The sequence below is a fragment of the Carassius carassius genome, chromosome 46 (genome assembly GCF_963082965.1).
Source record: "Carassius carassius chromosome 46, fCarCar2.1, whole genome shotgun sequence".
NCBI lineage: Eukaryota > Metazoa > Chordata > Actinopteri > Cypriniformes > Cyprinidae > Carassius > Carassius carassius.
Window position 1 is genome coordinate 3172601 of NC_081800.1, and position 23660 is coordinate 3196260.

The 23660-nt window shown below is 42.0% G+C and overlaps 2 protein-coding genes across 2 annotated transcripts; one reads left to right on the plus strand and one right to left on the minus strand.

The window, feature by feature from the left end:
• Positions 1–4693: 4693 nt before the first annotated feature.
• LOC132128951 (GEL complex subunit OPTI-like) lies at positions 4694–7751 on the minus strand. The gene is made up of 4 exons (XM_059540363.1): positions 7508–7751; positions 5504–5607; positions 5290–5419; positions 4694–4952 (listed from the first exon to the last, which is right to left on the minus strand). Exons 1-4 carry the CDS (start codon positions 7613–7615, stop codon positions 4911–4913), a joined length of 384 nt encoding a protein of 127 aa, XP_059396346.1. The 5' UTR covers positions 7616–7751; the 3' UTR covers positions 4694–4910.
• Positions 7752–11583: 3832 nt separating this feature from the next.
• LOC132129590 (zinc fingers and homeoboxes protein 3-like) lies at positions 11584–21147 on the plus strand. The gene is made up of 3 exons (XM_059541224.1): positions 11584–11738; positions 17545–20917; positions 21042–21147. Exons 2-3 carry the CDS (start codon positions 17683–17685, stop codon positions 21050–21052), a joined length of 3246 nt encoding a protein of 1081 aa, XP_059397207.1. The 5' UTR covers positions 11584–11738; positions 17545–17682; the 3' UTR covers positions 21053–21147.
• Positions 21148–23660: the final 2513 nt, after the last annotated feature.

Below are 23660 nucleotides of genomic sequence, written 5' to 3' on the forward strand. Positions count from 1 at the left end.
ACGGATCAGACCAGATCAGCCCTTCACACACACACACACACACACACACACACCTGGAGAGACACGGATCAGACCAGATCAGCTCTTCACACACACACACACACACACACCTGGAGAGACACGGATCAGACCAGATCAGCCCTTCACACACACACACACACACACACACACACACCTGGAGAGACGCGGATCAGACCAGATCAGCCCTTCACACACTCACACACACACACACACACACACACACCTGGAGAGACATGGATCAGACCAGATCAGCTCTTCACACACACACACACACACACCTGGAGAGACACGGATCAGACCAGATCAGCCCTTCACACACACACACACCTGGAGAGACGCGGATCAGACCAGATCAGCCCTTCACACACTCACACACACACACACACACCTGGAGAGACACGGATCAGACCAGATCAGCCCTTCACACACTCTCTCACACACACCCACACACACACACACACACACATGGAGAGACACGGATCCGACCAGATCAGCCCTTCACACACTCTCTCACACACACACACCTGGAGAGACACGGATCAGACCAGATCAGCCCTTCACACACACACACACACACACCTGGAGAGACGCGGATCAGACCAGATCAGCCCTTCACACACTCACACACACACCTGGAGAGACACGGATCAGACCAGATCAGCCGTTCACACACACACACACACACACACACACACACACACACACACACACCTGGAGAGACACGGATCAGACCAGATCAGCCCTTCACACACACACACACACAAACACACACACACACCTGGAGAGACACGGATCAGACCAGATCAGCCCTTCACACACACACACACACACACCTGGAGAGACACGGATCAGACCAGATCAGCCCTTCACACACACACACACACACACACACACACACACATGGAGAGACACGGATCAGACCAGATCAGCCCTTCACACACACACACACACACACCTGGAGAGACACGGATCAGACCAGATCAGCCCTTCACACACACACACACACACACACACCTGGAGAGACATGGACCAGACCAGATAAGCCCTTCACACACTCTCACACACACACACATACCTGGAGAGACACGGACCAGACCAGATAAGCCCTTCACACACTCTCACACACACACACACACACCTGGAGAGACACGGACCAGACCAGATAAGCCCTTCACACACTCTCACACACACACACACACACAGCATCAGATCCAGCGTGCTGATGATGAAGATGACTAGCACTGCAGTCACACACCAACACATCACACACACACGTCGAGCTTGCACGAACCTAAACATCACAAAATATGTCAGGGTAACTCAGCGATGTGTGATTTGAATTTTACCGGGTTTTCGGGATCTCCATCATCATGCGCTGCGTCACCAACACCGGAGGACGAGAAATCAGCTCAGAGCTTTCAGATAAATACAGTCTTAAAACATTTCACTGTACTGAAAAAAAGACTTTCTTAATATATGATAAATAAATGTAAATATAAAATTCGTCATGAATGTAACATGTGACCCTGTCTGTGCTTAAGTCTCTAAATCTAATTATGACATAAGCATCACAATTTTATTTTGTGTATGTATGCATGCCAGTGTTATATATAATATAGTTTACATTACATGTAATACATTATTTTTATACATAAACATACAGACACCATAAAACAGGAGGAAGACTATAAATATTATTGTTACAAATAATAATAAATACATTAAAGAAACATTGTTCGCCATTTAAAACCTCATATACTCAGAGCTGGGTGATCAATCCAAAGATATAAAAGTTTAATAAGAGAATGACAAATACAAAAAGATGAAACAAATATATTATCCTGAAATAACTTGTTTTTAACTCTGTTAACTAATTTGAATAATCTACACACTGTGTGTGTGTGTGTGTGTGTGTGTTTGGTGTGTGTGCGTGTTTGGTGTGTGTGTGCGTGTGGGGTGTGTGTGTGCGTGTGGGGCGTGTGTGAGTGAGTGAGTGGTGTGTGTGTTTAGTGTGTGTGTGCGTGTGGGGTGTGTGTGTGTGTGTGTGTGAGTGAGTGAGTGAGTGAGTGAGTGTTGTGTGTGTGTGTGTGTTTGGTGTGTGTGTGCGTGTTTGGTGTGTGTGCGTGTGGGGTGTGTGTGTGTGTGTGTCTGTGTGTGTGTGTGAGTGGTGTGCGTGTGTGTGCGTGTGGTGTGTGTGTGTGTTTGGTGTGTGTCCGTGTGGGGTGTGTGTGTGTGTGTGTGTCAATGTCAATGTCACCTTTATTTATTTAGCGCTTTAAACAAAATACATTGCGTCAAAGCAACTGAACAACATTCATTAGGAAAACAGTGTCAATAATGAAAAATGATAGTTAAAGGCAGTTCATCATTGGATTCAGTGATGTCATCTCTGTTCAGTTAAATAGTGTCTGTGCATTTATTTGCAATCAAGTCAACGATATCGCTGTAGATGAAGTGTCCCCAACTAAGCAAGCCAGAGGCGACAGCGGCAAGGAACCGAAAACTCCATCGGTGACAGAATGGAGAAAAAAACCTTGGGAGAAACCAGGCTCAGTTGGGGGGCCAGTTCTCCTCTGACCAGACGAAACCAGTAGTTCAATTCCAGGCTGCAGCAAAGTCAGATTGTGCAGAAGAATCATCTGTTTCTTGTGGTCTTGTCCTGGTGCTCCTCTGAGACAAGGTCTTTACAGGGGATCTGTATCTGGGGCTCTAGTTGTCCTGGTCTCCGCTGTCTTTCAGGGATGTAGAGGTCCTTTCTAGGTGCTGATCCAGCATCTGGTCTGGATACGTACTGGATCCGGATGACTGCAGTGACCCTCTGATCTGGACACAGACTGGATCTGGTGGCTACGGTGACCTCGGAACAAGAGAGAAACAGACTAATATTAGTGTAGATGCCATTCTTCTAAAGATGAAGCAAGTACATAGGGTGTTATGTGAAGTGTTCCCGGTTCCGGTTTACCTAATTAATGCAGCCTAAAAATCCTTTAACGGATTTGGATAATAAAAGCATATTAGTATGTTATGTGTATGCCAGGTTAAAGAGATGGGTCTTTAATCTAGATTTAAACTGCAAGAGTGTGTCTGCCTCCCAAACAATGTTAGGTAGGTTATTCCAGAGTTTGGGCGCCAAATAGGAAAAGGATCTGCCGCCCGCAGTTGATTTTGATATTCTAGGTATTATCAAATTGCCTGAGTTTTGAGAACGTAGCGGACGTAGAGGATTATAATGTAAAAGGAGCTCATTTAAATACTGAGGTGCTAAACCATTCAGGGCTTTATAAGTAATAAGCAATATTTTAAAATCTATGCGATGCTATATGTGTCTGTGTGAGTGAGTGGTGTGTGTGTGGTGTGTGTGAGTGAGTGGTGTGTGTTTGGTGTGTGTGTGTGTGTGAGTGAGTGGTGTGTGTGTTTGTGGGGTGTGTGAGTGGTGTGTGTGTGTGTGTGAGTGGTGTGTGTGTGTGTGCGTGTGTGGTGTGTGTGCGTGTGGGGTGTGTATGTGTGTGGTGTGTGTGTGTGTGTGGTGTGTGTGAGTGAGTGGTGTGTGTGTGTTTGGTGTGTGTGTGTGTGTTTGTGGGGTGTGTGAGTGTGTGTGTGTGTGTGTGAGTGAGTGGTGTGTGTGTGTGTGTGGGGTGTGTGTGCGTGTGGGGTGTGTATGTGTGTGGTGTGTGTGTGTGTGGTGTGTGTGAGTGAGTGGTGTGTGTGTAGGTGTGTGTGTGTGGGGTGTGTGTGCATGTGTGTGTGTGAGTAGGTGTGTGTGTGTAGGTGTGTGTTGTGTGTGCGTGTGTGTGTGAGTGGTGTGTGTGTAGGTGTGTGTGTGTGTGGTGTGTGTGTGTGAGTGGTGTGTGTGTGTGTGTAGGTGTGTGTGTAGGTGTGTGTGTGTGTGTGTAGGTGTGTGTGTGTGTGTGAGCGAGTGGTGTGTGTGTGTGTGTGTGTAGGTGTGTGTGTGTAGGTGTGTGTGTAGGTGTGTGTGTAGGTGTGTGTGTAGGTGTGTGTGTGTGTGTGTGTGTGTAGGTGTGTGTGTGTCTCCCCGGTCCTCCAGGAATTGAGTTTGACCGCCTGATCTCTCATATCTGCATATTATGGCCACAGCTTTAAAGTATGTTAACTACGTCTGCAACAAAACATATTCTAGTTAATAACAACCACAGAAGTCTTCTTGGTTTGGAAGTGTCTTGTGTGTGAGTGGCTCTTCATTTCATCACACTACTGACAGACCGTTGACCTTTTCTGCCTGTGAAATGTCAGATGTCCCCGCACCTTTAAGGGTTATATATGGTACAGGTCATCAGGCCATCAGACGCGGAGCAGGCGCCCGTTCAAAAGTGTGGGGCAGACAAAGCCCAGTTTTATTTAATTCTCCAAAACATTTCAGCCAGAAAATAGTCTCTCTACAGCCTCGGGTGCAACCCGTTACTCATAACATCAGCATTTCCATCAATACACTATAAAATACTGAGCAGTATGTTACATCAACAAGACTTAAGAAATACTTTAATACATTATGGATTCAATCAAATGAATTGTACAGAATTTACACACTCCTATTTGATTTTTACTGGTCCTAACGGAGTAGGACCATCTGTGTTGGAACGATTAGGTGAAAGAAAATTAAATGAAGTTAATTCCTGCTTGATTCGGCTGCAGTCCGACAAGAAAAAGCAGAGAGGACAAACAGAAACAACAGTTATTAACCCATTAGCCATGGCAGTGCGCTGGACGACATCAGCTTCCTGGCTTCCAGACGGTTATTAACATGTCTTGTACCCACGATGCACCTCTTCCTCAGGAGCACACATGCTGCTGGTAACACATACAGACGCCTTGGAAAGTAGCTCCATCCAGATCACATTAAATGAGTGTCCGTCTCTGTCTCCCTGCAGTCCTCAGTCGTAGTGTAGCGCCGTGTAGAAGATGATCCAAACCACCTGCAGACACACACACACAGCGCTATCACACACACACACACACACTGCTGGAGAGTGACAAACATGCTGAATCGATCACGAGAACTAAAACATGGGGCAAGCTGTGCTTTCTATTCATAACAAAAGTATTACGCGGTTTTGAACACTGATGTTTCAGCATATCTGAATGATATCATGTGACACTGAAGACTGGAGTAAGGAAGAAATGGTTTTCATTCTAGAGTTTATGCTCCATAGCACTGAAAAGGCTCTTCATTATTATCTTCTGTGATTCTATAAAGCAACGGTTCAAACACAGAATAACAGGTTTAACAGGAAAAAGCCTGAGTGTGTCTACCAGAAACAAGGCAAATGAGGTCATGAAGCCCTCTTTGGTGAGCTCCCATGTTCCTCCGTACTCCTCCTCGTCCACCTGCTGGAAACTGCTGATGTACACGTACAGGACGCCTGCGTTGATGATACAGAATCTGCAGGAAACACAGTCACAGATCATGGAGGATGAAGACTTCGTTATCTCATGGAGCTCAGGGTGAGTTCTTGGCTTTACTCACATGGCTATTCCCAGAAACCCCTTCAGAGGTGCCACCCCCCATATTACACCCAACAGCACAGCGATGATCTGACGGAGCCAGTACACCACATCTAAAAACTCATCCTGCAGTAAAACACAACACACTCACGTATACACACGTCCATGAGGCAGCATAATGAAAACACATGTATATGATCATAAACAGGGAGCAGCACATGCAGTAATGGGTTAAAGAGGCCAGCCCTACACAACGACCCCTGAACCCTTCACAGTGAACATCACTCAACACGTCTGCATCTGCTAGGACATATTATAATATATATTCAAGAGCACTGAGTATTTTCTACTTTGATTAATACATGTTAAACTTGTAAATCATTTCTTTAGTTTTATGTTGGTCTGAGATATTCAAACTTTTCCTTCATGACATCCACCAAGTGTATGACGTTTGACCTAATCGAGCGACATCTCACCGCTGATATGAAGGGTTTTTGTTGTTTATGGCCCTTCGACTTCTATCAGTGTGACAGTGTTTCTCATTGAGTTCACAATATCACGACTGACCGCCACAAATACATTTTCCTGAAGGATTCTACTTCGCTGAATAAAACGAGCATTGCACGTATCAAAATTAAAATGCAGCGTGTTTTTATTTATTCATTATTTTTTATAAGAATGTATCACTGAAAAGAGCCGTCATTGATGTCATTTTCAGTTCGTCTTTCCTGTAATGCCTGATAAAGTAGCCCCATGCCTACATTAATAAATGAGGCTTTAATAAAATCCCTATGGAAAAATGGATCTCATTATTTGAGAAAATCGTTCATATTAAACGCATTGAATAATGGTGGTCTGAATTTAACTGATTTTGATCCCCTCAACAATACATTCAGGTTAATTGGCTGAACTAATATATATATATATATATATATATATATATATCTAAACCATCTTCTATTTGGCATGTTTTCCCTCAACTTGGTGGCATTCATTTTCTCTTAATTTGTAATTATGGTATATCCAAACTCCCTCTCAAACTTTCATCGACAGTTTCTCTTAGCATGAGCGCTCATTTATAAGCATAAATAAGTTCATCAAGTGCAGTATTATGCCAGGCTTCTCAGTGCATATGAAAAACATTATATTTGGGTATTATGACTCTGACCCCACAAACGAAACTGAATCTGCATTAGCAAGTCTGTGGGAGACACTGGGGTCTGTCAGCAAACAAACTAAAGGCATGCTTCAGAGCTGTTCTGAGAAGGTGCTTTGAGCCACGTATGATTATATTAAGGGGATTATATCACTATATTAAGGGGACGCTCAATATCTAGCGATATTGTAGACTTGATTGCACAGATACTGTTTAAACTGAACTGAGCTGGATGATAACATCACTGTATCCAATGATGAACTGCCTTTAACTGAAAATTGAGTGTTTACTTTTGTCATTTTGCATCATTGACACACTAATTTCCTTTTTAATACTGTTATGTGCTTTGACACAATCTGTATAGTTAAAAGCACTGTATAAATAAAGGTAAAGATGTATTATTACTATGAATTAGGTTACTACTACTATTACCATCTTATGCCCTGCAATAATCATTTACTCAAACTCGCTTTTATGAGATAAAGAAGGAAAAATCGGCCAAACATATCGACCAAAAAATAAATAGACCTCCTCATCATCATATATCGGCCATCATCTGCCCTGATTTCTTGATATCGGCTTCGGCCAGAGAAAAGCCCTCTATTGCGGTTTTGTCACTTTTGCACTTGTTATTAATGTATGTTGAAAGCAAAGGGCACTTTATTTTTTCAAAATAAAAGAAGTAACGTTAATGTATGTTCATTAAAAACAAGTTTTGGAATAGCCAGTTGTTCCGGTCAGGACCTTTGACACTGATGAATATTCAGATTTGGACCTTTGAATGAAGACTTTGTTTATGCCACATATTGTAATAGATCCGTGTAGTTCATGCATGGCCTGACTACAGTGAGAGATGAGTGTAAATCAGACCTTCTCGTCCCACACTGCTCTGCAGCTGATGGCTTTGCTCCATGTGGACTGTTTCAGTCCTCCGTTCAGCACATGAAGCTCTTCTTTCCGCTTCGAGCTGCTCGTCATGATGCACACACGACCAAAGACGCGCTCCGAGGTCTGAACACTTGATCCGGGTGCTGAAATCTTCTGTAAGCGCTCAGATGTGCGGTTTCTCGTCCCACATTGACACGGCTCGGGGAACTGGCTCTGCGCATGCGCGACGAAGTCACGACCCTGTCATCCCGTCCAATGAGCGAATGCGACGTCTGCACGGTCAGCCAATGAGAGCGCAGAACTGGCCTCAGACCTTAGACCGATAATCGCTGCATTACCAGAGCGTTATTCAATAAATCAAATGAATGAGCTCAGAGGAAGAGATCATTTGCATATATTTTGTTTCCTTCATTACAAAGTAAAATGTGCATAATAAATCATTGTATTTACAAGAACTGGTGGCAAAACATCGCGACGAGAATGAATGAAACACTTAATCAATATCAATATGCTGTAATATTTCTTGTTTTTCTTTCCCCCAGTTTTTGAGATATGTTTTTTTTTTCAGTGAGACAACAGGCTGTCTTGTTGAAAATTGTGTCTTAAATATTTTATAATATGTAGAAAATGTTATTAAAGGCAAAAAGTATATCTGGCTTTGCGTTGTGTCTTGGTCAGCAAAATTATGTGGATTTTAGGATTTACGCATTTTACTTTGACTGCCTTTATTTTCCTGTCAAAGTTGGGCTGCTGACCTTCAGATGCAAAAATAGAAATTAAATATGAATAAATAAATAAATTCAAAACATCTAGTAGATAATTTGTCATTCTGCTTTCCTAGAGAATTTAGGAGCTTCCCAATTCGAGTAGCCTACTTGTGCACTATTCTCTATCATAGTGTAGTGTATAGTGTGAGTAGTGCGTTCACACTTAAGACGAAGAAAAAGCGCACTTTAAATACCCGGATGATGCACTTAAATAACCGACCGAAGAGTGGGAAGTTGGAGACTTTTTTTTAAATATTATTAATATTGTAAAATATGCATTTACAAATATTTAAGTTTTTATTTTTTATTTCAGCAAAAGTAAATATTCCACAAGTACAATCAATTTTGCATAATGTTTCATTCCCACATTAACCAAAAAGTACGGAACAAAACAAAAGGAAGAAAAAAAAAAACATGGCACAGTAGTACAGATGTCAATCATGCTACATATAAGATCTCATCATATGTCTTAAAAAATAAGTAGATTTTTATTAATAATTATTCTTAGTGATTTGAATAAATGTTCTACGTCACATAATAAATCTATAAGATTAGGTATTTTCTTAAGAAATGTTTGTTTGTGAAAATAAAATGTTGCCACAAGGATAAGAAAGTTAATAATATATCCTAAAGATTTGTTTTGGTTTAAAAAAACATACTAAATGCGTAAATTACAGTTCATATTAACTATAGAAAAACAATAGGAACTTAGATCAGTCCAGAACAGTGATGAAACATTACATAAAAAAAAAAATAATATGTTGGAAACTTGATGCACTCGACTGTCGCAGCTTTGATAACGTAGAAATGGGGGCGGGGCTATGAGTGTTGACAAAGTAACCTAATAAAATTGGCACACTACACGACTGAGACGTTCTGCCTTTTAAATACTGTCCGGAAACATAAAGACTATTATTATTAACGATTATTTTAAAATCACCATTATTTGATTGCTTTACATCCATAGTTTTGTTTTTAAAAGTATATTTACAGTGAAATGCACTAAACAAACACATTTGAACGGAATTAAAGGCATTTCTCCCAGGGTTATGTAACTATGTCAGAAAAATAGATAGAAAAATTATGTTAACTTAATACAAACTCATTTTTATAAAATCGTCAGCTAGATGTATAAATGTAAGCGTGAATATTTTCACGTATTTAAATGATTAGTTTTTTTTTTACAGTGAAAAATAAAAGCCAGAAACATAGACAAAAAAAAGCTGTCTACAGTAGCACGCATGCTATTGTTCATGCACAGGGTCTTTATACATGACAACACACACACACATATACATATATATATATATATATATATTTATTAGTGGTGGGCCGTTATCGGCGTTAACGTGCTGCGTTAACGTGAGACTCTTATCGGGCGATAAAAAAAAATACCGCCGTTAATCTATTCTCAAAGTTGGGTTGGGAGCTGGGTCTATACTAAGCGAGCTATGATGACTTTCACCTTGATATTTTATATAACCGACTGGCTGAGGCCAGCCTAAAAAGATGCTCAAGACAGTAGACAGGCCACTGCTGCGCATCGTCATGAAAGCTTATCTTTTTCACGTGTTTTTAAGCCTTACCGCTTGTCGATTTAAACATTAAAGCATCCAAACACAAGACGCGGAAAAGCTGAACAGAGCTGTTACTCGCGCGCTGTATTAGGTGCGTACGAGAGAGAGACACTGAACCGAGCTCTCTTCTGCGAAGTTCTCCTCGAAGTCCCTCCTGCACCTGAACGAACAAATACAAATCGCAGTTTGAACAAACAAAAAGATGTGAAAGAGCCCAATTCAGTACTCGCGGTGTTCTGGTGTTTAGGGCTCACACAGAGAAAGGCATCTCAAAACAGTTGACACCGAATGTGCTTCTTTTTGCTCTTGTGCCGACAAATACATACAAAATATGTCAAAATATCCACCTTGGAAATTATGCTCGAAAAAACGGTCAGTTATTTCTTAAGTGAAAGTAAACAGTTGAGGACAAAAATGGGATGTGTATTATATTGGATGCGTTCATCGTCTCTTAAAGAAAATGAAAATGAAAATCACTCACTGCTCTTGACTGAATTACTTTGTAGTTTTAACAGTCAAACCAAAAATTATTCAGACACCAGATATATTTTTTGATATATATAGCAAAACTGTAATAATGTGAGAAATGTTGAAGATGTCTGAATAAATGTAGGTTTGATTGTATATTTCATTTTTACATTGAAGACTATCCAGTGCTATTTTACATTTAATTATTTGGTTTCTTTACCTTGACACCTACAAACTTAAACATTGTGTAAATAGCACAAATAAATAAAAATAAACGAACATTTAAATTAAACAATTTCAAACAGGGCCCACTGGTACCACCTTCACCGGGTCCCCGCTGACCCCAGCTACGGCCCTGCTCACGCCTGTTTCACACATACTCCGTCTGCAGTCCGTATGCAGTCCGTGTGCGTTACGTATGTGGTGCAGCACGGACTCGATGTGCTTTCACACAGGACGCGTTTGCAGTCTGCTCCTCGGTACGTAAACGATCGCTGCACTTCTGCAGACGCATCGCTCCTGGAACGCAACTGGAATCCGTTAACATGGGTGCGTAAAAAAATATGCAACGCATTCGCACTGCAGACAGAGTATGTGTGAAACAGGCGTAAGGTTGTTTGCACCTTGTGCAATGTGGAATTAGTTTACAGCTTTTTCAGCACTTTGTGATGCATTTTGGAAACAGGAGATGAGCCCCTGGTCTAATGCACGACCTAGCTTGATAAACCACTTCTCAAAGACTTACTGTTTGTCAATTTAATTTGGGTAACACACATATTCTGAATGCCTTCGGCAGAATTCGAATGAGCCATTTTAATCTAGATTAATTTCAAGATCACTGTGAGATTAATCTAGATTAAAAAATTATTATATATATAATGCAATATATAGCCTCTTTATATTAAAGAGGGTGCACTCCTAGTGATTCTAGGCATCAGTCATTTTCAGAAGCTCTTATTATTTCTGTAGCATGCAGACCACCTCTTGAGCTTGTAGCAGGAAGCTTTAACCAAAGTAACATTGTAGTTACACAAATTACACTAGCTCATTTGCTCGGGTACATCACTAATTCAACTTCACTCAAACTTTCCCGTGTCTCTTCCGTTTGCTCTGAGCAGAAATAACTTCTCATGCATGGCAACAAGTGCTGCAGTCGTAACTTTGAGCATTTGACTTATCAGTATATTCACGAGCCGGTCATCATCATCATCATCATCAGGTCCTCGGGTGCCAGTGACGCACGCGGTCACGTGACCCTGCCGCTGGTGACGCGCGGCGTGAGTTTCTTTCCACGTCTGTTTAACACACACTCACACACACTCAACTGGACATAAACACGAGTGAAGGGCTTTGTGCTGCTCTCATCCCTGTCCTCCGGAGCCGAGCTGTGTAAGCGCGCGGGTGAGTTTGGCTTTGACTTGTTTTGTTTTGTTACGCATCGACTTCACAATCTATCATTTCAGCCGCGAGACTTCACTGATGCGTTACAGTGTGTGTGTGTGTGTGTGTAATGGCGACAGGAAGAAGGGGTGGATTTATAGTGTGTGGTTTTTAATATCCGATCATATTTCATAATACTAGTTTTGCCAGAAACTGTTGTTGGTCAGAACAATGGCACACGTGTGTGATCAGACGTGCACAACATGTATGTGAATGACTGAGATCACTCACATGCTCAAAAGTTCATTCATATGGCACATCAGTTGGTGGATTATTTATTTATGCATATTCCCAGACTGTCCATATAGTCAGTGATCACTGTTTATTCTTATTTCTTCAAAATCACAGCTCTGAATGTTGTTGAGCGTGGACACATTGTTGTCCTTGTTTCTGTGAGTGACCCTTATATATGGGACGATATTCACTCAGTTTGAGATTATAGCATTGGCCGATAAACAAAACTTTTTAATTTCCCCATGTGTCAGATTGATTAATTCATCGGTTAATGGACAGTGCACAATATCCAGTTTTTAGATTAATATTTATTTCAAGTTTTTCTAGGGTTTATTTAAACCTGCCATTTTTAATAGATCTCATTTGGTATTATTACATTGTATTGTTTCAGTGGCCGCCCTGCACTATAGCATCATCTGTCAGTATCTGTCATTAATAAAAGGGTCAGCTTTGAGCTGGTAGATTGTTTTCAATCATTAAAGTGTAGTAGTAAAGTGTGAAAGGGATAAACATCTAAACCATCGTGTTACACCCACCATGAAGCCCGCTTCTGTCCCGGAGCTCAAGGCTGTCTGAGGTGAACATGCAGGGCCCGGGTCTGATTCAAGGAAACCTCAATCTAACGGATCTGCCAGCTTCATGGGCCTCTCCTCAGCTAAAGGTCATGGTTGATGTTACAATGCTCTTTTACATCTCAAAACCACTGCGATTTCAGAGCTATTACCTTGAAAACAGGTCTGTATGTTAATATTTGATTACGTTGTTGGACCTTACGTGGAAATATTTTTCTTTTTTGGTTTTAATGCTATATCATGAAACCCCTGTATCATCAGTTAAAGTAACAAACCAGTGTAGTGGCTCTGTAAAAGGGATTTTACACTCAGTCAAAGGTTCTGTAAGTGTGTCTTACTGGTTTTACTTTCCTTCTTCCCAGCTTCCAGGTGGGATTATTGCAAATCTATCCCCTAACAAAACCTGGAAACGTTCCCTTGGCTTGGTCATGAGCATGAAGCCGTCTGAAATCGGGACAAGGGCTGCGGGTCCCTGCGCTGTGTGTTCTAGCGGCTCTGGTCAGCTCAAGCTGGCATTGCTCTGCCTCGCTGGTTAGGAGACTGTGATGTCAGCCATTTTAGGTTGGACAGCAGAGCGTGTGGTGTGCCGCCATTTTTTTTCTCCCCTCACTCTTCCATTTTTAACTGAGCCTTAACATCTTAGTTGCTGGTCACATCGAATCTGTGCCACCCTGCATTGAAAAAACCAAATGCTCTTAGATATCTTTTAACTAAAGTTGAAGTTGCATTTTCAATAATAACCCAACTGACCAATGCATACAAAAAATCTATGCATAAAATAGCCCATGCCACTGGCCTGTTTGATGAAGAGCTCTTGTTATTCTCAGTGTATAAAAAATAAACAAATGGACTTTTCTTACCCATTTAAAATAATGCATGCACAGTTGAACACATTTTCACCTGAGAGAGTCAACGTGCATGAGTGTGTCACTGAGACCGAGGGCTTTGACAAGAGAACGAGTGGACTGCATGCTATTGACAATGAGTGAGAACAACCACACCTATCCAGCTCCGTGTGAAATAGGATCAGGCACTGCTCTCGCCACTCACAGAGTCCCGAAAAACAAGCCAAGGAGAGCCAGGAGCCAAACGCTGTCTGTGGGTTGACCACTGTGTGTATGAGTGTGTTAACTCTGTGTGTGTGTGTGTGTGTGTGTGTGTGTGTGTGTGTGTGTGTGTGTGTGTGTGTGTGGTGGGGGGGGGTTGCCATGGGGACAGTAACACACCAGTGGTGCTGACGACCCGTCTCCCTGCAGACTGGGCTGAACTTGTGAGGGACGGGGGGAGGGGAGGTTAAGGAGAGCTGGGAAAGCAACGGTGGGGTACATGTGTTTTCGCCAAAGCAAACGTAATGGAGAGAGAACAGATTTTAACCACAACTACACACAGCCATGTTTATCGTGTTTACGGCTGCTGGTCGTGTTCTTACAGAACATCCACGTGGTTCAGTTTAGGCACTATTGTACCCTTGTTTATTTACGTGTTCTCCAGAGAGACAAAGATGTTCTGTTGGTCCGTAGTGAGCCCACAGGACGATGGCTGACTGTATAGGCCTCCGATTTTTTTATACAGTACACACTCATTTATTTGTACCTTTTAACATTGCATTTCAGTATTACTAAACAGGTGATCGTGACCTTTCTGTCTCAGTCAGACCTCAGTAGAGTAGTGGTTGATCCAGTATCTGTTTTTCAATTCCAAATTCGCAAACTTTTACACATGGCCCTATTGTAGAGTTGAAGCGTTGGTAGACAATCCATAGGCTCTTTCAGGTTTTCGCAGCTAAATCAAGAGCTGCTCAACGCAAACAGCAGCTTGGCTCCCAGGTTGACCACTCGCTAAACAGCTCATGGTGGAACATTCCAGAGCCTTAGGAGTGAGCCAGAGACGAGGAGGAGGAGATGTGGGGGGGTTACGGCTCTGTGATTGTTGGATGAGGGTGAAAAAAGGGTGTGTGTGTGTGTGTGAGAGGGGGTAGGGACGGGGATTGGTATCAAGGCAAAAATTCCTTGCTGAAACACCTCAATGCTTCCTGCAACAGTTAATGGCCCCTTCCCGGTTATCCAACACATGTGTACACACACACTCGCACCTCGGCCCAGCCCCCACTCGTCTTCTCATCTTCTCGTCCTCAGGGTCTGACCAGTGTGATGGATGTCAGGCCCGCCTACCACGCAGCCTCTTTGTGTTGGTTATGTGACCCAGCAGCGTTGGCAGGGCCATGCCCCCTCTTCTGAATGGCAAAGCTGCAATGAAGGCCATTTCCATTTCCTGGGAAAAGAGGATATCGTGGCAGTGTGTTATGTTTGCAAGGGTGAAGCCCCACTTACTCATGACAAGCACATGATCGCCTACAAAAACTTCTTTAGAATCGTCCGTGTTTGCTTCTGGGCCAACCGAACATTTTGTGGCAATCACCTGAGCCATAAATGCAATGACTAATCACTCTGAAGCTGCAGGAAAATCATATTATGACAATACCACCACGAGAACATGCACAGCTCATGATAGCTGCTAGTTTTAAAGTTCGGATACTATAACATTAACCGCAGCAGTCAAAAAAAAAAGTCTGTTTTGCATATTTAAGTGCCATCCAAAAGTTGGGCACCGGAGATTATCAAGACAATAGAGATTTATATGTGTCTTGCAAAAAGTTTTATGTAGTAAGAATATAAGATTTTATTTATTTTTTGTGGCTACGTATGGAGAATAATGTTTAGGATTCAGATAGTGTAATTTCAGCATCTACCAGAAGGAGCTAACTAGACCATGTTAACAGACCAAAGCTTTCCTTTGTGTGACATGGTAGAACTGGAGAAAGCTATAATGTTCCCATATGACTGATGATTTATATATTACTAAGATATATATAAATCCCAAAAATCCCTATTATTTAGAGGGCTAACCTGCAGATAAGAAACTGTGCTGCCTTGTTCCTGGGTATGTTTGCAGTCTAAGATTGGTGAAGGTGACCTATATTTCTAGTAGGCCTTGGCAGTTGTAGCCATTTGAATTAGAAATGAACTGCAGTGCTTTTTTCTTGTGTGGTGTTGTTGTTTACTGAATACACTGTTGAACTTAAGGATGTATGTACACTCCTGATCAAAATCCTAAAACCGGGAGAAACATTAGAAGTACTCTCATTACGCGCTGGTGGATCTTATCCAGGTTGTAACTAAGTACTGCCTCAAAATGCCAAAAGAAGAAACATGAGCAAGAGAGAAAAAATAGAGAGTAGTCAATTTATTGAAAGCTTCATTGAAAGGTCGACACAGGCCGATCCTCAACCCAAATTAAGATACTTACTAATGCTGACTTCAGCCCAATAACCATAAGACAGCTTCTGCAAGAGAAGAGTTTAACGGACAAAAAACGTCTTCAAAGGCCACGTCTCCTCCCACGCAACAAACTTGTCTGTTTGGAATCTGCAAGGGAGCACAAAACATGGGACATTTAAAGGTGGAAGAGAGCTGATGGCTTCCAATGTTTCTGGCATGACAAGGAGATCGCACTGGAGATGGTTTCTACTCGGCACAGTGGAGGAGGCTCCACCATGACCTGGGTACTCTTTTCTTAAAAAAAAAAACAAAAAAAAATGGAGCTTCAGGTTGTCAAATGGCAGCTGGGTATTTTGTTCTTTAAGCCCTTCTCTCACTGATGCTGTCTTATGGTTATTGGGCTGCAGTCAGCATCAGGAAGGGCCTTAAATTTGGGTCGAGGATTGGCCTGTGTCTTCAGGGACAGCCCGACCGATCCTCCAGCTCAAATTGTTTTGGATCTACCACTTGACATTTTTTTTTGTCCCATAACTCTCAGGATCTATTAAGAAATGTATATGGACTGTAACCTCGGCAGCGATGGTGCATTGCGAGAGCCCTTGCTTGTGCAGCTCAACAATCCTGCCACATTCAAAGACAGAAAGCCTTTTTGACTTTGCCATCAGGAGATCACGACAGTTTGACTGCCTGAAGGACAATGACATAAAAGCCATATTTTTGCGCAGATTTTAACTAGTTAAGGCTATGGTCTTAAACTTTTGATCAGCTTATGAACAACAGCCTGTTTGAGTTTCAAAGCAGTTTTCATTAAATTGCCTACTCTCTTTTTTTGTCTCTTGCTCCTGTTTCTTCTTTTGCCATTTTGAAGCAGTACTTACAACCTGGGGGCTGTTTCATAAAACAAGTTTACCAAATAAGTCAGACAGCAAAAAGGATATATTTGCATGACTTTCTAACATTTACAGATGAAAAATATACCTGTGACATGTCAGTTATGCTCTGAGGAAAACACAACATCTCAAATTCATTAAACAGCACAAATATTCACTATTTGCCATGGTGGATCGATTTGATCCATGATCAACATTGAGGGCTGCTTAAGAATAAGCGTGCACATCACATTATCCCGACTCATTGTACCTGGATCGAATTAGTGAGATTGCGTGAGCTTAAATTGTAATTCATGAAACTGATTTGTTAGGTTATTTCAAGTAAGGTTTTGGACTTTAATCCCCACTTTTCTTAGCGTGTTTTATGGAACAGCCCCCTGGATACGATCCACCAGTGCGAAATGATAGTACTTGTAATGTTTCCCCCGGTTTTAAGATTTTTGTCAGGAGTGTATATTGAAATTTGTTTTGTCAGATTTTCGGTATAGTAAAATCAATCGGGTTTGATGGATAGCATGACATTGATCTAAACTATAAAAGTTTACCTTTTTCAGAGAGGGGATGGGGTGTGAGAAAGCTCCGTAAACAGAATGAGAGGCTATAAAAGGTTCTTTGAAAGTTGCTCAGTCATCAGAGACAGACATAAAAGCAGCTCTTCTCTTTTTTACCATAGCATAAGTGTAAGACATTTAAAGATAGGTCACTAGAGTGCTTTTTGTTATTTTAGTTCAATAACTAAATTGAGCTTGATTTCTTTCAGTTCTTAAAAGCTGTTGTTTTTTTGTATTTACAGATGATCTGATGCCTGAAACCATTAAGGACATGGGACACTTATAATGACATAATGATAATGTCCATCAACAAGTTCTATAAGAGTGGATAACCATAATAATTAATTAGGATTCTCACTGGAGACTAAGTAGACAGAACCATGGCTAGCAAGAGGAAGTCCACCGTTCCGTGCATGATTCCTGTAAAAGCCATGCATCTGCAGGATGACTTTGAACGGGGCAGACTTTTTCCTCCAGCCAAGGACATTGGCTTTTCCCTTACAGAGGAAGCAAGTGGAAAAAGCAGTCAAAGTTTGGATGAGTCCTCTGGGCAAGAAGCAGGTGATACCTATAAAGATGATGGCATTTACACTTGCAGGCCATGTAACTTTGAGACACAGGACCTAAATCTTTTCCTCGATCATGTCTACAGTGGGCACCCAGATTTCCGCATTGACCCCTGTTTTCGTTGTGTGGACTGCGGGACAAGTGCTGCAAAATTTGAGGGCTTAGCACTGCACAATGCACGTGTCCATCCCAGTACAATAACCACCACACTTCAGCTCAAAAAAAAGGATAACAGGATCCTGGTAGAGCAGAGTCTTTGTGTGGAACCTTGTGAAAGCACTAGCTCTAAAGAATATGAGATATCCATCACCAAGACACCAATCATGAAAATGCTGAAGAGTAAATCAGAACCCAAAAGGATTGTAGTTTCTCACCCTGGTACTGATGACCCTCTCCTCTCTATTACCAAAGTGGTGGAGAAAAATGACTCCCCTGCAGTTACTGTCACTCATGTGCCCACTATTGTACACAATGGAGCAGCCAGCAAAGTCACCTTGCCATCGGCCATACAGATCGTTAATGGCTCTGGGGCTTTGCCCATGCTGAAGACAGCTGTTACACAAGTTGTATCTGTTGTGCAGAACAGAAGTCTCAATCAACACTCTGCTCCAATCACTGTCTCCTCATCCCACTCCTCTTCGGCATCAAGTACTAAGAATCTTCCAAAAGTAATGATCCCCCTCAGCAGCATTCCTACCTACAACTCATCCATGGACAATAGCAGTTTCCTAAAGACATCCTTTAGCAAGTTCCCTTATCCAACCAAGGCTGAGCTTTGCTACCTTACTGTAGTCACCAAGTATCCCGAGGAGCAGATCAAGATCTGGTTCACAGCACAGAGGCTGAAACAAGGAATCAGCTGGTCACCAGAGGAAATAGAAGATGCCCGCAGAAAAATGTTCAATACAATCATACAGGCAGCACCCTCAAACAGCCAACAGCAGAGGCACATCCACCACACCACTACTCAGCCAACTATCACAGTTCTGGGCACAACTGGCATCCCGCACTTCTTACAAGGTAGCCTGGTTGGCCAAGGAGGGGTGATTGTCACCCAGCCGATGATGGCTAATGGAATTCAGGTCAGCAGTGCCCCTGTTGCATTAGCAGTTACACCTAAACCTCAGGCTGCTGCAAAGCCGATGATGCAGGCCAGACCCGCCGCAGCCCTGTTAGCTGATAAAGGAATCAGCATGGTTTTAGGCACTGTTGGTAGCAGCAGTAGTGGAAATTGCAGTAGTAGCAGCAGCAATGCTAGCAGCAGTTCAAGCAGTATTAGCAGTACTAGCAGCTTATGTAGCCAGGCTAGCGTAATCAGTATTGGTAGCAGCAGCACTGCTAAGTCAAATAGCAACAACAATTTTAAGGTCAATAAACCAAGTACTGATGCCACTTGCATTCAAAGCAACGGTACTATTGTGAAAGGTGAGGGTAAAGGCAATTCTGAGGCTAAAAGCAACCTTAACAGCAAGAACAATGTTTCAACTGCCAATACCACTCCAGCCACGACCTCTGCATCTACGACTATAACAGATAGTACCGTACCAAGTAAGTCAGACTCTCCTGTCTCTGTGAACTCTCGTATATTCTCCACCACTAACTTCCTGGACCCCAGCTTTAACAAAACCAAAAAGTCCCAGGAACAGCTGGCAGCCTTAAAGGAGAGCTTCCTTGTTAGCCAGTTTCCTAATCAAGAAGAAGTAGACCGACTTATAAGCCTAACTGGTCTGTCTGTACGTGAAGTGCGGAAATGGTTCAGCGACCGCCGCTACCACTTCCGGAATCTGAAGGGTTCAAGGTCAAGTGGCGGAGGTCAGACTGTTACAGCTAGTAGTGGCATTTCCCAACTGGATACTCTTGCTGCTGTAGACCTGTCCGAAAACAGTACACCCCCAGAGAGGCCCAAAACCCCCCAGCAGTCACCTCTCAGCCCCTCACAGACATCATCCCCACCAACTCCAACACGGCGTCCTCCACGACCCCCGTCTCCAGATTTCACCGCTATACGCTACAAAGAGCGAGAGCCCCACCAGGTTCGCACTTTGGAGGCCAGTTTTGCACAGGACCCAGATCCATCTAGTGAAGAAGTTGACCGGTTAAGAGCAGAAACAAAGATGACTCGCCGAGAGATCCACAGTTGGTTTGCTGAGAGACGGAGGAGGGTAGCATCAGAGAAGAAGAAAGAAGAAGCTGAGAGGGCAGAGAGGGAAGACGATGATGCAGTGGGAGAGGCAGAGGAGCATGTAATAAAAAAGGGAAAAAGCACCAATGAGGAGACCCATGAAGCTGAAGATTCCTCTAAGGAAACACAACAACAAGGCAAAGAGGACCAACAGAAGGATGAGAGTGGTACTGAGCCGAAAGTTAACCCAATCAAAATCAATCTCAAAATGCTGAAAGTTACTGAATCTAATGGAAAAGGTGAGCCAGAGGGCAGTCAACTGAATGAGGCTACCAAGGTGGCACAATCTATCTCTCAGACAGCTGTTCCTCAGACCTCCCCATACCGAGGAAAGAAGACACCGGAACAGCTCCATCTGCTGAAGCAAGTCTTTGCACGCACCCACTGGCCCAGTAGTCCACAGTACAATGAGCTGATAACTAAAACAGGCCTGTCACGACCAGAGGTGGTACGCTGGTTTGGAGATTGCCGCTATGTCCTGAAGAACGGTCAGCTCAAGTGGCTTGAGAGTTACCAGGCCATGGTAGATGAGGAAGACTTCCAGAAAGCCAACATTAGCATCCTAAAGGACCACCTAGACAAACATGGTAAACTAGATGAGACTAAGTTGGATGAGATTGTCAAATCAAGTGGGTTAGGTGAGGAATCAATCCGGCGGTGGTTTGCCAATAAAATGCCACTTTTATTGGAGGAAAGCAACTCTGAGAGCACAGGAGGTGTGATGACTGGATCATCATCTGCAAGCCCATCTGAAGCTGCTCCAGCGTCCCAACATTCAGACCATGAAGAGGCGGAGCAGTCAGGAAGCAGCCTAATCTCTAAGGATCAAACCACAGTAGTTGACATATCAACAAGTACTAAACAAGGTGATTCATTTTCTGCCATCTTAGCCATGAATTACATTGTATCTTATTTAAGGCTAGGATTAACCCTTAGATTGTGTCCGGTATGAGGTTGTTGTGTATAATACTTGTGTGTTCATTTTCGCAGAATCTGACTGAAGAGGAGAGTGATGAATTAATGTGAAGCGATATCAACCCATGGGATTACAGCACATGTGGCCTTGAATGGAGGCTTTTTTTTTTTTTTTTTTTTTTTTAAACACAAAGATTAAACTTTAACAGGAGCACTGGAGAACACCTCTGCAAAAAAAAAAAAAAAAAAAAAAAGAAACTCTCCCCAAATAAATATTTTCTTTACTAGCTGTCAAACATGGTGTGGATTATGAAAAATCAGGACGCACCCCTTCACCAGCCGAGCTGCTTTTTTGATTTGGATGGGATAGAGGGGAAAACAGACCTTAACTTTGTGAAGTGAGAGACCCAAGTTGAAGTTGACTGAAGTTTTTCTAATATGTGAATTTCCTTTCTTTTTCTTCTGGAGAGGAATTACCATTTTTAAGGGACTTATGGTGGAACGAAGCGCAAACTGCACAGCTCTTATTGAGCCCTTTTGTAATTCTTAAAATATGATGGACATAATTGCACCTCGGAGAGGTTGAGTTGTATGCTGTAGATGAGCATCAATACCATAGCAAGTTTTTTTTCCCCCTGAAATGTCAAAGTGAAAGAACCCCTAGAGTCATGATTTATTTGTGTCAAAACAGATTCACCAGTGTGAACGCTTCAGCTTGTATGATTTTAACAAATACTATTTGCAGAATAAATTTAATATTACAAAAAAAATGGTCATGGTTTTTCAGGCTTGGTAAAAAACATCACAGCTCATTGTTGAATAAGTAGTTTATTCTCAGGCTTGATTATGTTTCAAATGAAAAGCAAAATTAAAATGTATACTTTCTCCAATATAGCATAGGCACATTACAGTTTGTAAATAAGAACATTGGTAACAAAACGCTGATGCAAGAAAGCATTGAAAAAGGCATACATGTCCAACAGGGAAATCTTTCGTTGATGTATACATGTATACATACACCAAGGCACATGAATGATGAGGCAAGAGAATAGCAGAAACTCATTTACAGACACAGAAGGGCTACAGGGATTAACACTGAAAACAAATTGAGGGAATGTTGGCTAATTAGGAATAAATGTAAGGGAACTTGAACAAATTCCCTGTGAAGGCATCTGGCTGCGTCTTTTCCTCTCAAAGCTCAGGAAGTGATTATGGTCCCTGTGTCTTTCTGTAATATTTCTAGATTGCGTAATGCAATTGCTATACACTAATTGTTGTGAAAGACTAGAAAAAAAAGAGGAAATGACAGAATTTATGCATGCATCCAAAGGCGCAAGCCAGCTGCTTGAATTGCACATCCCTCCATGTTAAAATGCCCCTCGTTTACAATTTTCGAATTAATTAGCTTGTCTGTACACACCAATTCAGGGGAACATTCAACAACGTAACATTATAATTTGAGGATTAAATTCTGGCGCATCTTTTTAGACTCTGAAGCTGTCATGCACAGAACCAAATAAATACTGCGACAATGGTGACATAACGTAGCATCCACAAGGCAAAAAAAGGGGGGAAAAGGCAAACAAGCTCTCCATAAAAACGCACCTGGACCCCATGATCAAACAGAGGCAGGTAAAGCCTCAGTGATTGAAAAGCAATGCGACAGCATCACAATGGCTTCTATATATGGCTGTTAGACACAAAATGATTCCCAGAACTACATGGTTTGTGTATGTGTGCAGTTCAGTAACATCTCAACCTCTACTGGCTAAACAAGAGGACTGTGAAACTTACCAGAGCTACAATAAATATGGCCTTGTTTTTACTGTACATCAACTGTAAATACTGAGGTTTAGCAGTCTTAGCCTGTTTATCAATTAATGACGTATGATCTGTATTAGGGCAATACTTTGACAACACAAAACTAGATGACAGCTTGGCACAAGGTATACATCTAAAGAAAGACTGACCAAAATGCCCTTTCATTACTATAACCCAATGAAATGAGACAGACTTATTTGGTCCCAATTACCAGTCTACCTTTGGCTTTCTTAAAACACACATGGTTAACGTGCTACTAAATCATACATAAAATGTCCTCAGTATTTTATCTGATAAGACAATACATAATAAAAAGCCTTCAGGAACAAGACTTCAAAAGCGTGGAGGAACAGTAAACGATAAAATCACAGAAATGGTTTTAGACGGATAAAACGGTCTGAAATGAGATGGTCCAAGTTCTGTTCTGTAAACTAAATACACAATGTTTCCACAAAGCTCTCATAGCCCAAAACCCCCAGCTGAGTGCTTTGTGAATTCAAGTCCTCCCGTGCAGACTGGCAAAACATAAAACACTCTCTGGTCACTTGATACCTTCATAATTTAATTTGAAAGCAAAATAGAGGTTGTTAAATGTCTTCCTGAAGCTCAGAGAGAGACTACTTCAGAGAGATCTCCCATACTGGCACCTGCCTGTCACAAAAACACAAGCACATCCTGGGACGTGTCCAACACTTTAGTCCGTCCACTCGGACAGAGGGAAGAGAAAGAGCAAGAATGCAAGACACGCAATTAAAAAGGCCAAGCCCTCAGGTTAAAAACATACTCGTATAGAAAAAAATGACATTATGAAAGATTAAAACAGAGGTTTAAATAATAAAAATAATCTGAAATGAATTCAAAATCTGGAGTGAG